This window comes from Megachile rotundata, chromosome 10 (genome assembly GCF_050947335.1).
Source record: "Megachile rotundata isolate GNS110a chromosome 10, iyMegRotu1, whole genome shotgun sequence".
Classification (NCBI taxonomy): Eukaryota; Metazoa; Arthropoda; class Insecta; order Hymenoptera; family Megachilidae; genus Megachile; species Megachile rotundata.
In genome coordinates, this window is record NC_134992.1 from 4683559 (window position 1) to 4700757 (window position 17199).

Consider the following 17199-nt stretch of genomic DNA (forward strand, 5'->3'; position numbering starts at 1 on the left):
TCCACCGATTCACGATCACGACCGTGATTCGTGTCTTGAGACACTTTATTCGATGACAGTTCGCCTTCGTTTTCGGATGCGTTGCGAACTTCGTTGGTTTGGCTCGTTGCGATGCGATTATCTTCAACATCTTCGACTACGGTGCGATTATCCTGGGTGCGATCGGTCGCACTGCTTGTCGCGCATGCTTGTTGTAAATTTTGACGAATGAAAAATAAATCACCTTCGCGATCCGCAATTAATATTGTTCGTTTTTGAGAGTCTTTTATTATCGCTTGATTTTTGGAAAATATTACTTCATTACTTTTGTCGACAATTTTGGAGACGGACAATAAGTTTACTCTTAAACTTGAAACGAGCAATGTGTCCTGAAGTTTGAATGACTGTTCAGTCTTGCCATTCGAGGCAAGACTGACAATCGAACACAACCTCTTCCGGTCACTCGCGTCATCGCGTCGCTCGCTAACTTCAGTCCAGAATACGTTTCTTCCGATTCGATAAACAAGCTTTTATCGTTGCACAAATGGGACGTGCACCCACTATCCAAAAACCATTTGGGCACAATTGCACTATCGGCTGACGAATGTAAACACTCCGTGATAAATGCCTGTTCGGCAACATTTGTCTTTGGAGAAACCGCTTTCCCTTTCGCAAAACAATTTGCAGATTTGTGTCCGATCTTGTGACAATAACCGCACTTGAATTTGATGCGTCTGTCATGTCGGTAACATTTTGTTTACCACCGATTTGATTTCCGATATTGTGTCTGTTGGTAACTGTCTATTTGCCACCGATTTGATTACCGATATTTCCGTGCTCTTTTCGTGATTGTCCGCGAAATGGTCCGTACTTCACAAACATGGCGCCGTCTTCGTTTCCTTTTTCTTTTTGCTTCCGGGCGTCGCGTCGTCCAATTCGATGATTTTTACCTGTAGAGAATCCGGATCGGGCAAATCATCTCGTGATTGCATGGCTATACGAAAGGTTTCAAAACTCGCGGGTAAACTATTTAATATAAGCACCGTGAACAGATCACCGTTAATTTCGACGTTCATTGCATGAAGTTTGTCGACAGCATCATAGAACTCTGTTAAATGCGTTCGGACATCCATGCCTTCAGCCATCTTGCATAGCGTGACTTGATTTAGCAAGGCCGCTTTCTTAGCAGGACCCTTAGATGCGTACACGCTTTCGAGCTTTTTCCATACATCATTCGAAGTTGCACATTCACGAAATTGTTTTAATTCTAATGGCGAAATGGATAGTATGAGATCCACCTTTGCCTTCCGATCCGCTGCGATCCACTCCTTTTGAAACTGTTCCGATCTGCGTCGCGCATCACCTTCGCCGGTGATTATCGGCATCGGTATATCACCTGAGACATACGGTCACGTATCATTTTTCACAAAAAAGGCTTCTGCCTAAATCCGCCACGTATCGTAATTATCGCGGGTGAACACTTCTATTCGCGAGGAACTTGCGGTATTCATGTCTTTCATGCTTCGCGTGTTACTGAATCGAGGAACTTTCGAGATCGTTCATGCACTCCGCCGTTTCCTTTTTACGACATACACCAAAAAGGATTTTTCACTTTTTCAATTTCTCACAGGAATTGCATTTCCAACAGATTAGAAGTTTGAACATGTCAGAAATTGGGAGATCAGAAAAATTGAGATTTTAGAAATTTGAAAACTTGCGAACTTGGACATTTTGGTAATTCGGGAAATTTGGGAATTTGGAAGATTGAGAATTTGGAAATTTTGCAATTTTAGATCTAGGACAATAGGATTTATTGGAATTAAGGAATTAATAAATTAATGAATGTGGAAATTGATGAGATACAATTAGAATATGTACAATTTTGCAATATAGAAATTTTGGTATTTGCAAATAGAAAAATTAAATTTGATTATTTGAGATGTTGGAAATTTAGATAATTTAAGATTTAAAAATTTCAAAAATTATTTATTGATATTATAGAAATATTGAGAATATCAAGATTTGAAAATATGAGGCTTTGAAAATTTGAAACTGTAGAAATTTAGGGATATGCAAATATAGGAATTTGGAGATTTGAAAACTGGGGTACGAGAATTTTGGGAATTTGAGAATTTAGGAATTTAGAAATTTAGGGATTTGATAATTTGAAAATTCGAAAACTTGAATGTTTAAAAATTAGGGACTTGAAAGACAGGAAACTAAGTAAGTTAGAAATTCGAAATTTTGGATGATAGAAATTTTCGGGTTAGAAAATATAAGAGTTTGAAAATGTAAGAATATTTGAATTTAAAAATTTGGAAGTTTGGCAATTTGAAAAATTGTAAACTTGAGAAACTGGAAAATGTATAAAATTGAAACTAAGATTGTACTAAAATTGGAAAAGGTACAAAATTGATACTAAGATTCTACTAAGTTTTGGAACATGTACAAAATTGAAAATATGTGAATGTAAGAAATGTACGAAAATGAAAATTTGTGCGTTTAGAAACCTGAAAAGTTGAGAATTTAAAAATCTGAAAATTTGAGGTCTTGGAAATTCAGAAATTTGATACCATAGATAGAAGAAATTTGGGAATTGAAAAATATCCTAATTTGCAAATTACAAATTAGCAAAAATAGGAATTTAGAACTCAGAGATCAGAGAAAATATAACCAACAAAACTTAAAAATATGAGATTATAAAACTTAAAAATCTAAAATTCCAAAAAAAAATCTTTAATTCTATTTCTCTAAATTTCTATTCAAAATTCATAAAATTCGTTACAAAAATTTCAATAACGATTTTCTATTTAATTTCAAAACCATAATTATTCAAACATCATTAGCTTCAATGTGAATATAAACATGAAAAAATAAGGACACGCGTAAAAGTCATGAAGAATCGTAAAAGTAACTATTATAGAAAAGGGGAATATGTAAAACCGAGAATGGAAAGAAACGGAAGAGGGAAAGAAAGAAAAGGAAATCGTCTGCTAGACCAAGTGATACGACTCGTCTAGATCCTGAAAGGAAGAACATTTTATAGGTTAGAATCTGTTTTATGTGTGCCGGATTTGCGATTACGACTGTGACTTCGAACGATTCAGACAAAAAGAGTGTCAACGAAACGAGAGAGAAAGGAAGAAGGAAATAGTTTTATGTTTTAAAGTTAATCCCTTCACAGCTTTCCGTGAAAAAGATATGTATTCTTTTCGTTCTTTGAACATTGGTAGACTAATAATTTCCATTTTGTTCGTACAACTGTAAAATGTTATTTATGTAAAGTTACATAATTATAGTTCTCCGTTGACTCTAAAGAAGGTTGTAAAGTTATGAGTCATCAGAATACATTTATTTTTAGGATATGACCACTATGCAAATTTTTATAATCTAATTGTAATTTTTATACATTTTAGAATTATTGTCTACTGTTTTTGTTCGAATTTTGTTCACATTTCATTCAAAATTCTCATTTTTAAATCACTTTCCATATTCTATAATTTTTCAGAAATTGTTTATGTAAGAGAACTTTATTTATAAATTTTCAAATTCTAAATTCTAACAGTTATCAAATATACATATAGGTTTGTAAATTTGAAAATATTTCAAAGACATAGTTATCAGATCTTGAACTCCAAATGTTGACAAATATATATTCCTAAATTTCGAAAATTTGAACTTCATAGGTTTCCTGGAGTACAAATTTTTAAAAATACACTCTCGAATTTAAATATGATTAATTACTGAAATATTTTAATTCCATGGTTTCTGAATCCATTGGTTGCGCATTTTCTAAATTGTCAAATTCATGTCTTTATCAATTTTCAAATTCCGAAATTCTTAAACTTCCAAATCCTTTAGTTTCTAAATTTCTAAATTCCTAAATTCCCAAACTACCCAATTACCAAATTTCTGAATTTCCACGTCCCTAAATTTTCAAATTTCTGAATCCTCAAATTCCTAAATTTCGAAATCCCTAAATTCCCTAATCCCTAAATCCCTAAACCCCTAAATCCCTAAATCCCTAAATCCTTAAATCCCTAAATCCCCAAAAACCCTAAATTCCTAAATCCCTAAATCCTTAAATCCTTAAATCCTTAAATCCCTAAATCCCCAAATCCCCAAATCCTTAAATTCCTAAATTCCGGTGTTCTTGAATTCCCGAATTAAAAATTTTTAAAAGTGTAACGTTTCCGGGAATATCAAATCAACCCTGTCGATAAATAAAGGAACATTCTAACCCGTAAATCTTTTTTTTATTCTATTACCGATCGCAAATTACCGACTGCACCATAAAAATTTGCACGGTAATAGCATGGGGTAGATCACGCGTGTAACATTGTTAGAGTAGATTACAGATCGATGGCGCGCGCGATAGTTAGAAAGAGACGACAGATATATCTTGAAACCAAGTTATTATAAATTATCATTTAAATATTTATTATTCATTATTAACCCATTATAAATTGCATTATATTTTTAGTTATTATTTTATGTATTGTTTGTAATTAATTATTTCTTCTAATGAAACACTTATAAATCGCGTATCTAAAAATCATTAAAACTCTGATTTAACAGAAAAACTTGTGAAAAACTAATTAATAATAAATCAAAGCATATTTTTATTAATCGAACTAATATATATTTGCTACTAAATAAAGCGTAATAAAATAATAATACTTTTTGAACGGGAAAAACCCATGATTCTCTGGGTATAAAAGGGCGTGCAGCAAAGGCTGCGAGGGCAGAACAATCTTTGAAGTGATACATGTCGGACCTCTTAAGAAGCGACGAACTGGAGCAGTTTTAACTGGTAAGAGCCTACAAGATTCTTAGTTTTGACTGGACAGCGGGTATCAGCCATTTGGATACTCGATCGTTGGGTAGTTGTAGTAGCCAGCTAACGCAGGCTCCCCGTTCAAACGGTCTTGTCTCTGAAACTCCTTTGAGAGTGCTATGCTCATCCCCAGAAAGAACTAAGACATAAAACAAGAGCTCTCCAGTCATTCACATATATTTCTTATTTCTCTGAGTTACTAACTCGCCGTCAGATTCTCGGAGTTCGCTCTGGGTAGTTTAGTTAGCCAGCTAACGCAGGCTTCCCATTATTGAGCAGCTTGGTCTCTGAAGCCCGTGTCTTTTGGGTGGCGTTTCGGTAACTTTAATAAATAAATAAAGTCGAGCCATTTTAATTTGCAACCCTGTTGGTCACACGTTGGTCATTTGATTCTTGCATCGTTGGGTAGTTCTAGTAGCCAGCTAACGCAGGCTCCCCAATTAAGGTTTTGGGTGCCGATTTGTGCTTCGACAAAAAGGGCCATGAAACTAATTAGTTTAGAGTCAAACAAGGAACTGTTCCACGTCCAATACAAATTTTAGAGTTTTTATAATTAACCAAATATTGTTCTGTCAATTTTGTTAGGATCTAGATCCATTATAAAATTGCGTTATTTTCTTGCGCTGCGTACATCATTATAAAACTGCGTAACTGAAGTAATTAGCTACCGTCTTGCGATTTGCGATATCAACAAGTCATGTTTTTATATTTGCTAAAGAAATTGTTAATTATAACTCTCTTCTTCATCGTCACTTGAATAAACCTAATTAATGAAAGGTATTAACCTGTAGATTTCACTCTTTAACCACACGCCACCACGATCCCACATTCTTTTAGAATTAGTTATAGTATAAATGAGTCGCTTAACAGGCAAAAGCCGCTCTTTGCTTCATAAGTGCTGTAAATATCTGAGTCTAGTACCAGGGACGTTACAAAAGCCTAAATAAAATTGTCAAACGTCTATTCGCGATAACTACTGAATTTACTCTTACAATTAAATGTACATGTTCACAATTTTCTTCACAAGTCCACCATCACGTTCCAAAGTCCGAATATTAACAGCTGCGAGTTAAATTAACTCAACCAATTAAGATAATAGGATACTTAACCTAATACAAGTATTCTGTAATTCAAAGCATTTATTATATTATCGAAAAAAGTTCGAAGCTTTTTACGTAAGTGGATATGTACGGATAACAGTGTACATGTGAATATTATACAAAGAAGGAATTATTTAAAATTTACTTATCTGTTAGAAGATACTTAAATGACGATGTAGAGCAAATGTGTAATTGAACTACGTTTCGTAACTTTTACCGCTGTGTAATAATAATGAATCATATTACTACCCGACTTTCAAATTTGCGATTTTTCACTTTTCTTAGAAGTGAAAAATTCGCGTATGCTATTACATTCATATTTTCTTTTGTGAAATATAAGTGTGAAGTGGGGTAAGTTCGTAAACGGGGCAAGTGCGTATACAGACTATTTTTATTACAATATGAGCGAAATTTCTCCATTTAGTATGTTTGTTTCCTTGTTTTGTTTCACTATATCCCCTTTTTTATTTCAGCTAAGAGTACTTGTTTGCAGTATAGAGTACTTGCATAATGCAGTAAAAAGCACTTTATAGCAGATTTGTTAATAATTCTGCTCTTGCCCCATTGCACATGAAATAAAGTTTCAAAGTATTTTTACTTCAAGTTACGCCCTTACCCCATTTTCGGGGAAAGTGCAGAGTAGTTGACATTTTAAACAATTTCGTATCAAAAGCAAAATGTACAAGGAAAATTAAGGTCCTAGTTAATATTAATTAAATAGCAGTAATTGTGCAAAGCGTTCGATATCGACAGCGTTAAATATTTACATAGCAGACTGAAAATACTTACGTTTAAATTTCAACTTTACAAAAACCAGTCTGTACTTACCCCACTTCACCTTACTTTATATAATTTATCTAATAAATTTTACCTGAATTTTGAGAAAAGTTATGCAGAACATTTTACATACATTTTTTAATTTGAAAATGTAGTTGAAAATTCGTGAGAGGTTTGTAAATCAAAGACAAGATATTGTACGGATAATGTAACTATAAGTATGCATAATTATTACAAATATATAGACTATGGTATAGTATAGTAATGTATAGTATAGTTGATTATTTTAAAAGTAATATGGAATACAAAGGTGAATTACACTTAAACGTCCATTTTGAAAAGAAAGAATCATAAAAATCTCGATGAATAAGCAGTTCCGATTTATGGTAATTCTGTCGTTAGATTTTCAACTTTTTTATACGGATTTCATTAAAATTTTAAATCGTAACTTATCGATGCATAGCTCATTGACAGATTGAAGCTGATAACAAGTTACGTCAGTTCATTTGACGACCAGTTTCTCACCCAATACTAATTAACAATCCTGATGCATAGTATGGCGCTGCATACCCCACCTGCATTTATGACAACCGCTGCACTATGAGAATTTCCATGGATCAGTAGTCCTTCCGGTAGTGCTTCTTTTTCGCTTTTTTTCTACGTGGGTGTCTTCGAACACCCACATATTAGTCGGTTACTTAGTTTCAATTTTGTTGATATCAATATTGTAATTTTATAGAAATTGATATTTCAATTCTGTATAGGAACTAATGTTTTGATTTTGTTGAGACTAATATTCGCATTTTGGGTCACTAATATTTTAATTTTATAGAAATCGATATTTCAATATTACTGAAATAGTTTCTTTTATATTATAGAAACTCATATTGTAATTTTGATAAAATTGGTATTTTAATTCTACGGAAACTGATATTACAATTTTGTTGACATAAATATTTCAATTTTTCTATTAGTTAAATTTTGCTGAAACTAGTATTGTAATTTTGTCTAATTCTATAAAAATTGATACTTCAATATTATAGAGATTAATATTTCAATTTCGTTAAAATCAATATTTCAATTTTATTGAAACTATTTTTTATTGGGTGCCAAATCTTTATTAATAACATTAAGTAACAATGAATTCGACTATACATTTAAAAATAAATAGTTTATAATTCCCTATAGCTATATATTCCCGATAACTATAAAATTTTCATGACTTAATAAATAATAAAATTTCCTCATAATTCTAATATACATATACATGACTTTTTAATAGGTAATTGTGACATAAAAATTTGTTGATTCATTGTTTGTTCTGATAAGAAGTAGTTATTTTGTATTAAATAAATTAAACGTTTAGACAAGCATTTTCATGAATTTTTCAAATTTCAAATAGACAATATGCTACAAGTTTGGAAATTTCTCATTTTATATGCAACAGCTTAATAGTATCAGTTAACAATTTTTCGAGTAAACTGCTGTTCATGAAAATACGATGAATTCAAACTAATTTTATAATTTTTAAATTACGAAAACCGTTTTTCTTAATTCATCAAAGGTTTACGAATGTAGTTTTATTGTTGATTTTAATAACTATAATATAAAAATTATATGGGGAGTTAATATCGAAAATAACAGTGGACAGATTACAAAATAAACTACAAAATAATTTATAAAATAATCAACAAAATTAAGTACAAAATGAATTGCGCAATAGACTTTACAAAATAAACCACAACTTCAATTGGAAATTCAATGTATCGCAATGCTCTAACAGAACCTCTAAAATCCACGTTGCATCGATTTACCTAACCTAACCTTCTGATAACCTAACCACAATTTTAAACAGGAAACTGCAACTCCTCTTACTTACTACCTTCACAGAAACATATGTATATTATAGTTTTATTTAAAATATTACATTGTGTCACTCATTTTACACATGACAAACTAATTAAAATAATAAAATATGTAAAATGAACACGATTAATTTGATTTTTGTTTCAAAACAACCAAATTAATTAAACTATGAGTTGATTGAACAGTTTGTAAAATTAGTTTAATAGCAAACTGCTATAAAAAATTATATTTTAACATAGAAATTTGTATCTTAAATTTTATATTTAAATTGTACTTGCAAAATCTCACACAGAGTTGAGTATCTCTTATGATTTACCAAATAAAATCGAACAGAAAAATATGATTAATTAAATTTACAGATAAATTACTCCGCTAACGAACAAGTAAATCTATAAATTACAATATTTATACCTTCCTTAGTGGAGTAATATTAAAAGTTTGAGTTTGATTGTCAAGTAAGTACACAAAAAAGTAAGTAGGAAATCCGTTTATTTAAACATTCAACAACAATCTGCCGTGTCTACACTCAGAGTCCAACAATCTGAGTCTACACAATCGAATACTACTCAGTTTTCAGCGATCCACATATGCAGATTCTAAAATTTTATCGAAAAGAAGTACATACACCAGAGAAAATTTATTCAAATTGTATCATTCACACGGTAACATATTATCTAACTTTACAGCTAACGTGGGAATTATCGTCTTTCTGTTGCCCGTGATTCTTATTCATATTCATTCGTTTCTAAGAATTATCTCCTCGCAAAATAACAAGCAGAGACGTTACACGTTCTCACATGAAATTCCCAACAGCTAATATGTACACAAGTGGGTGTCAGCAAGTAATTTGTAGAGAGAACATAAACGTATCGTAACTAACCACAAATAAACATTATCATATTAAATATACGCGTATCTTCTGCATCTTTCAACGAATAATTATCTCAAAATTAAATCATTGATGAAAATAAACCAACACTTCAAAGTACATGCGTATAGAGCGCTTTAAATAAATTATCGTCGATCAGCCGTTCATTAACAACTTCTCCATGTAAACAAACGTGAATGTTATACAAATGATTGTTGTACAATTACAGTTTGTATTCAACTCCCGTAACATTTTATTTCTGGAAATTAAGTTAAAACAACCAAGCTGATACAAAAATCGTTCTGATTAAATTGGCAATTTCGCAGAATATTTATCAAAATAGTAATTCAAATTAGTCAATCAAAACCGATATACACTTTGTATTTGAATAAGTATACAAGTACATTCAAAGTATACAGCACATTTAATAATCTTCGATAGCGAATCGAAAATCTTTCGTCACATTTTTCAAAATCGATTTGCAACAAAATTCAGACGATTTTTAATAAAAAGTATCTGAAGTAATTATAGGTATGGTTATTAAATATATTTTATCGATCACATTTTCAAATACTTTTAAAATTGACTAATAATAGGACAAGGAAGATTCTTCGTAAAATAAATGACATTCTGCAGCTATTCATGCGTCTACCAGAAATTCAACTGTGGAAAAAAATTGAAGATAATTTTTTTATATGTAAATACTAAGAATATTTTGATACTATATTATGTGACTTTATGTAACATTCTTTTTCGTTACTTTTCGGTGAAATAAATATGTACAGAATTATTAAAATAATCAGTCAAAAATTAGATAATTAAAAATTGTAAGATATAAAAATAAAAAAATGTGGAAAGTTAATCTACAGATTCAAATATTAAAATATGTGGAAAGTTGTAAATTAGCTTGTGCGTTCAATGGCGCCTGGGTTTGTGACGAGCGACTGTAAACGCTTTAACTCGAAATCGTTACAAAAGTTTCACTCAAAAAAAAATCCCTAACTTTTACAAAATAAAACGCGAATAAAACTCACCATGGCTACGTAGTAGAATGTTCTGGAGGACTATCAGGGCTGGGCGGTACTCTGGCGGGCGGAATATTAGCATTCAAAGGATGCAAAATCGGCCTGAGGTGCATAGCACTCGGAGGTGGTGCAACTCCTATATAGGGTACCTGCCCCTCGTAAGTAGGTGCTCCTGTAGATGTGTATCCCGTGCAACAATACGACCGACCTGATTGCACCATTCTCACCGCTTTCCAAAAGTGCATTGTACGAATGTCATTGCTGGCTGTAAATAGAAACAAGAAAACCATTAAAACATTAATGTAGGGATCGACCTATTAAAACTAAATTTAAAACTATTAAAACTAGAACTAATCTCACAACTGTATTCTAAGTTATTCGAATTATTCAATTTTTCGAATATCAATTCAGCATTCGAATTATTTGAATACTTAAATACTGACCAAATTTAATTTTGAAACTCGTTTACTTCCAATATTCGAACACTTCGAGGTTGTTCGATTTAAAAATGTTCAAATACCAATTCTGTTTCGAAATTCGAAGTTAATCGAATTAATAGAATATCCGAATTTCTGTATTATCCAAATAATTAAATTATTCGAAGTGTTTGAATTTCAAACTTGAGTACTTGAGTTCATACTTTCATACTTGAGTTTGTTTGAATTATTCTGTAGCGGCTAGCTTCGTGATTTTTAAGCGATCATTGCAAGTGCAAAAGGCCAGCACGGTTTACGACGTATACGGTCGAAACGGCTATTTTTGAGGATACCGTTAGATTTTCTCTGCGTATGTTTTGTAGTTTTTCGTCAACGGTCTCACTAGCTACGTACGGCATCAAAAACCGGGGATTTCCGAAGGGACCACGGTCCCGGGCCTGGCGGTCCCTGACCGTGCAGGGGAGCGGTAAGTGGTAACCGGGAAATCCCGCTGCTTTGCCAAATTTATCGTTTGGAAGACACCCCCATCAAGGGATGTACGATGTGTTGAGAAACGTATCAAGATTCGCTCCGTATTGCTTAAAAGACTTAGACATTTTTATTCACCCACCAACTCCTAAAATTCAAATAATCAGATAACCATAAAATTCAGTTCTAGGATTCAAATACTTTGAATATATGAACATATAGGGGAAGGTAGCCTAATTTGGACCGTCGCCTAATTTGGACCGCTGTGATATCCAAAGATTAATAAAATCTGTGCGATTTTAGATAGGCAACTTATTATACGTAGATGTAGACGAGGTTAATGCAATCGTGTTTGTGAAGAAACGTCTCATGGTTACATTGAGAGAAGTGTTATTTGTTTGACTACGAAGAAAATTTGTTATTTTGATGTAAGAGTGAAAGCCGTTAATTCGTCCAAACGTGAGTAATTACAGGTCTTATTATATCATCACAAAGCTTACTTATCTATCTATAATTTCCTGTTACAATTTTATGAGGTTATGTTAGTCTGACGTTTTTCTATAATATTAAGTATAAAATATTCAAGTTGCCGAAATTGGACCGGTTCAATTTGGACAACCACATTACAACTTCTAGCAGTGATGATGAAGAAGATAGAAGTGACAACGAGAGTAAACAATTTAGGAATGTTCTTGAAGAAATATCACCGCGAGCAAAGAAAAATCAAAATCCAGATGGCCCTTCGTCTTCTTGCAGTGCGCCAATAGCCCAGAAAGTAGTGAAAATATCAAGCAGCCCTTACAAATCGCAGTTAGACCGAATAAACTTAAAAAACTTTAAAAAAATAAGTTCACCAAACTTTGACAAAATGCCGAAAAATAAAAAAGAAAATGGTGGTTCATTGTTTTGTACATTGTGTGAAGAAACCAAGGAAGAAGATATGATACAATGTATGAAATGTCGCATTTGGATTCATACTCCGTGTACTGGAGTTAGTACTGCAGTTAAAACGTTCTATTGTTGTAATTGTCGTTAAAAAAACTAATGGTCCAATTTAGGAAACTAGCGGTCCAAATAAGGATACCGGTTTCCTAAATTGGACCGATGACAAGATTTTTTTGAATTTATTTTTTACTATTATAAATGGTATATAAAATTTCATAAATGGTTTTATTTTGAAGCTACACTTAGTGAGTTTCTTTTCTATTACTTAATTTTTATTAATACTCCTTCCATGCTTTTATATAGTGAGTAATATAAAATTGGTCCAAATTAGGCTACCTTCCCCTACAATTTGAATTTCCGTTTTCGAATTTATATGAATTATTCAATTATTCGAATTTCAGACTCGTTCGAATTGCTCAAAATGCTCGAATATTAAAGAAGAAGAATAATTTCCAAAAAGTTCATCAAAGTTTAGCCAGAAAGTTTTCGAGTCAACTGTCATAAACTAATATCAATATCAACGACGAAAATGCTTTAAAATGCAAAGTGTTAAGTTAACGCCATGATGGCCAAATACAAAGCAGTACATCACTACCAAAGAAGGAAAAGGTTCATCATCGTCGGGCTATCTTGTATCTAATGACCTTCAACTGTTCTTGATATAATCGGAAGTTCGGTTACTAAATCGAGCACCATCCCGAGAGGGATTCTGAGAATGAAACACCCTGAATTCAGAGGTCATAGCCAATAGGAATTCACCCATTCATACATCAAGATGGCCGACCCTTCGAGGCGTGGTTTTCACAACAACGTGCATTCACCATTGTACGACCTCTTGAGAATCCATCACCCTGCCAAAAAAGAAAAAATAAAAAAAAAATAAAGAACGTTCACGATACCAGTAACACGCTTTCCTGTTGTTATCGCTTAATTAACAACACAGTGGCTCGCATTTTACAACGGAGAACCGGATCGATTAATCTGTTCAAAAGTAGACGATTTCATCCACGTACAAACTTTTCATTAACATTCACGCCTGTTTCACAATTTCATATGAAAAAACTTATTAGCGGTTATCAGATTTAGCTTGCGTTCGATTAATGTGTCGATGTCATCCATAATTGCGAACATATGGTGTGCATCGATCTGAACCAATTAAAGTCTGTTTTAGTAAAGGGTAAGGCAGAGATATGGACGTTTTTGAATTTAGGGAGGTTTGTATTTTAAATGTGGAATTTTAAGACGGTGGAAACCTTGATAACTAGGATTTTAGAATTTTGGAATTTTCGGAAATTTTGAGGTTTTATGAAACTTTGGGGAATTTTGAAATTTGCTGTTTTGTAATTTTGGGACTCTAGAATTTGTAAATTTTAGAATTCGAAATTGTGGGATTTTATGATTTTGAAATTTCGGTACTTTCGGTACACAAATTTTTAATGATGGAAATTAGAAGTTCGGGTTTTTTGAACTTTTCAAATATTATACTTCTAAATTTAGGATTTTCGAAGTTTGGCTTTTTCGAATTTTGGTACTTTGTAATTTATTACTCTTCCAAATAAATCCTGTGATTTTTGGAACTTTCAGAGCTCGGGTTTGTCGAATTTTGGCATTTTTAAACTACCGTATTTCTAAATTTTGAGCGTCTGAAGAAGGTAAGGATTTTTCGAATTTTTATATTTCTTAAATAACGCAACTGTAAATGTTAAGACTCAAGAGCTTGGGTTCGAATTTTGATACTGTTGCACTTCCAAATTTTTATTTCTGGAAGTTCTAGAATTCCCAATGGTCTTCTAAATTTGCATTCCAAAAACTTTGAAACTTTACTAAAATTATAAAACTTTTTTTTTTAAATAGTGGTTTATAGTTGCATCAACTACCCAGGTTATTAGCGACTGTTGACCAGTTTACAGAGACAAGGTTATGGTCGGAAGTGGATGGTTTGACATAACTTTTTCATAGTTAGCGTAGAATTCCTATAGATTTACAAAATTTTAGTAATGTGTCTTGATACGCTGTTGATGTGGTTGCTTAAGTGAGGTTCTTATTGATGTTTAATCTTCTTCTGGCGTGGTTATATTTTCTGCATTCCAATATTATGTGTTTGATGGTTATGGTTGTGTTGCATATATCGCACCTTCTGGAGCAACCGTTTTCGAGTATGTATGAGTGAGTCAATTTGGTGTGTTCGGTCCTAATTCGGGTTACTGCCACTTGATTTCTTCTATTGCGTTTAGGGTTTGTTTTTAAATCGTAGAATTTGTCGAGTTGTTGATGGGTTGAGCTGGCTTTGTATTTTCTCCATGTAGAGTCCCATGACTGTTTTAGTAGTGTCGCGATATGATTATTGATGTTCGTAGAGGAGTTTAATATCGGCTGGTTTTCTGTGACTGTAGTCGCTGCAATTTTTGCCTGAAAGTCGGCCATGGTGTTTCCGTAGATATGCATGTGGGAAGGAACCCACGCTATGATTAGTTTTGTTGCCTTTGGTTAGTTTATCATATTTTTCCTGAATTTCTAAGTGCAAAATTGTAAAACTTGTGAACTTTGAATATTATAATTCTCTTCAATTTAAAAAAAATATATTCAATATTCTTTGTGTAGGATTTATAGTTAAGTTTACGGCTATCACTTTCGTATGTAAAAGTTCCTTATGAAAATAATAAGTAAATAATTCATTATTCCGTTAATTGTTGAAACGTGATGGTAGCAAAAACGCATTTATTGCTGTATTGTGAACAAGAAACATTCTGATGCGGTCGTTGCAAAACCGAATGGCTTATTTTGTGTTCTTCAGGGTACTGCTGCGGTTAGCGGCACACCTCGAAGGAACGCACTTCCTACCCGATTTCAATACTGATTACAGTTATTCGTATAAATCGATCAAGTCATCTGTTGACAATCAAGATTCCTGTCTCTGATTCCTGGAATTCTTCGCATCGCAGCGAAAAACTGCTTCTTAATTTATTTAGCCAGATTCCGTGGTGGGTATCGACTTTCGAATAAAATGAAGATATTTGAAAACCAAGAACAATTTTCCGATCGAGTGAATATTTATTCGTAGAACTTGCGGTGATCATTTCAACTGCGATCAAATTTTTTAACGTAACGAATCATTTTTTATTTGGATACATTTTTATTTGAAACTACATTTAATTTCGTCTGCTATTTTCAAGTAGTTCCTTGATTTCTTTAATTTCAAAATTTACTGAAAATTAATTGTTTCATTAATTTTCAGTTATCTAAGTAAGGTTTACTCGATATATTGATTTTAATAAATTATTCAAACTAAAATTTAATTTGTTAAAATTTTCAATTCAATTCCATAAATAGTTGCAGCATAAATTTATGAATATCACAAAAAATACGTTTGTGAGGTTTAACAATAATTAAATATTTCACTTAACACAAACTAATTATTTTTGTAATATGTAAAACGATAAAAGTTTTTGAAGTAATTATACATTTCAAATATTTGAAATTTTTGGGGTCTGTAAAGTAGTCTTAAATTTTGGGAAATGTTAAATTAATACAAAATTTTGAAGTCTATTAAACAATTTTGAATTTTGTGAAATTTTAAATAGTTAAAAATTTGGGGGTCTGTTAAATAATTTCAAATTTTTAGGGATATTAAAAAGTTATAAATTTTCGGGGGATGTTAAACAGTTAAACATTTTTGATGGATGTCAAACAGTTTAAAATTTTGAAGTTTGTTAATAAATAATTTATAACTTTTGGTGACATTAAATAGCTAAAAATTTTCGAAGGACGATAAATAGTTAAAAATGTCGGGTTAAATAGTTTTCAATTTTTGGACTCATAAAACAGTTAAAAATTTTAAGAGATGTTATTCTCATAATCCAAAGGAGGATTTTGATATACACATTTGTCATAGCTCTGATTTAAAATAGGTATATAGCATATAATTATATATGTATATTGATTTTTAATTTCATTAAATAAAAGAAAGCACGATGACGTCCGAAAAAATTCAAAAATTAAAACCCCTATTCTGATTTATTTTGCAGATGATTAAAAAGTTAGGTAAAAAAATTGAGAAATGCAAAGGGCTAAATAGAAATTCACTCCTCCAATTAGCGTCATTATACTTAATAGCGGTGCATATAAATATACGTACAATCGTTTGATAACATACCGAATGTTTCATTCCTCACATTTTAATCTTGTTCCCTTTTTTGGTAGACACTCGAGCTTCTGTTTAACGATTAATCATTGTAACCATACCTGGAATTTGTATCTATTTGCATGCTATAGAGATTAAAGTAATGTATGGTTGACGTTCTTTTACTGTTTCATATTGAACTGAATTTGCATGTCAAATATGTCAATCGTGGAACCTGTTATCTGCAAACCGAACATGGTAGCGGTCTACAATTATTGATTTGTAAAAGAATGTATCCTGAATGGATTAACATGAAATAAAATATCTCCACAGGCGAAATATTACAATAAACGTAAACGTAATGGAGGGCTACCACAGATTTATCGGTAAGAAGAAACTGGATACAGTTCTCGTTTCGAGGCTAAATGTATCATTAAGAGTATATTTAATGTCAGAGAAAATATAATCGCGATTTTTAAATTTATTTCGATAACATTCGTTGCTTTATTAAATTTAAATTATTTCCTGTTTCTTTTTCGTATAGCTTAGTAGTAATAAATAATGCAAATGTACGTCCACGTATGCTGAAATCTTAGAATATGTGATTTTTGAAATTATGGATATGGAAAGCTGACATTGAAAAATGAACAAATTCGTATATGAAAACATGAAAGCTCAGGAATAATAAGGACATAAAAGTTCAGAAATATAAGAACACAAAAGCAAAAAAATATAAAAACATGGAAACTGTTGAATTGAAATACCGTGAAGTTTACA

At 31.9% G+C, this 17199-nt stretch overlaps 1 protein-coding gene across 9 annotated transcripts in view; it reads right to left on the reverse strand.

Annotated features, from left to right (window-relative positions):
• Positions 1–17199, reverse strand: part of dsx (transcription factor doublesex) — a 256111-nt gene that overhangs the window by 57450 nt on the left and 181462 nt on the right. For 8 of the 9 annotated variants that reach the window (XR_001097471.2, XR_013039727.1, XM_076536667.1 and 5 more), the window contains one exon: positions 10462–10717. Coding sequence is in view for 7 of the 9 variants with exons in the window: in XM_076536667.1 (XP_076392782.1) it covers positions 10467–10717 (251 nt within the window). In the remaining 2 variants the exon portion in view is untranslated. Of the gene's footprint in view, positions 1–8980; positions 10091–10461; positions 10718–17199 lie in introns of those variants that run through there. The other variant, XM_012298115.2, reaches the window with a different exon arrangement.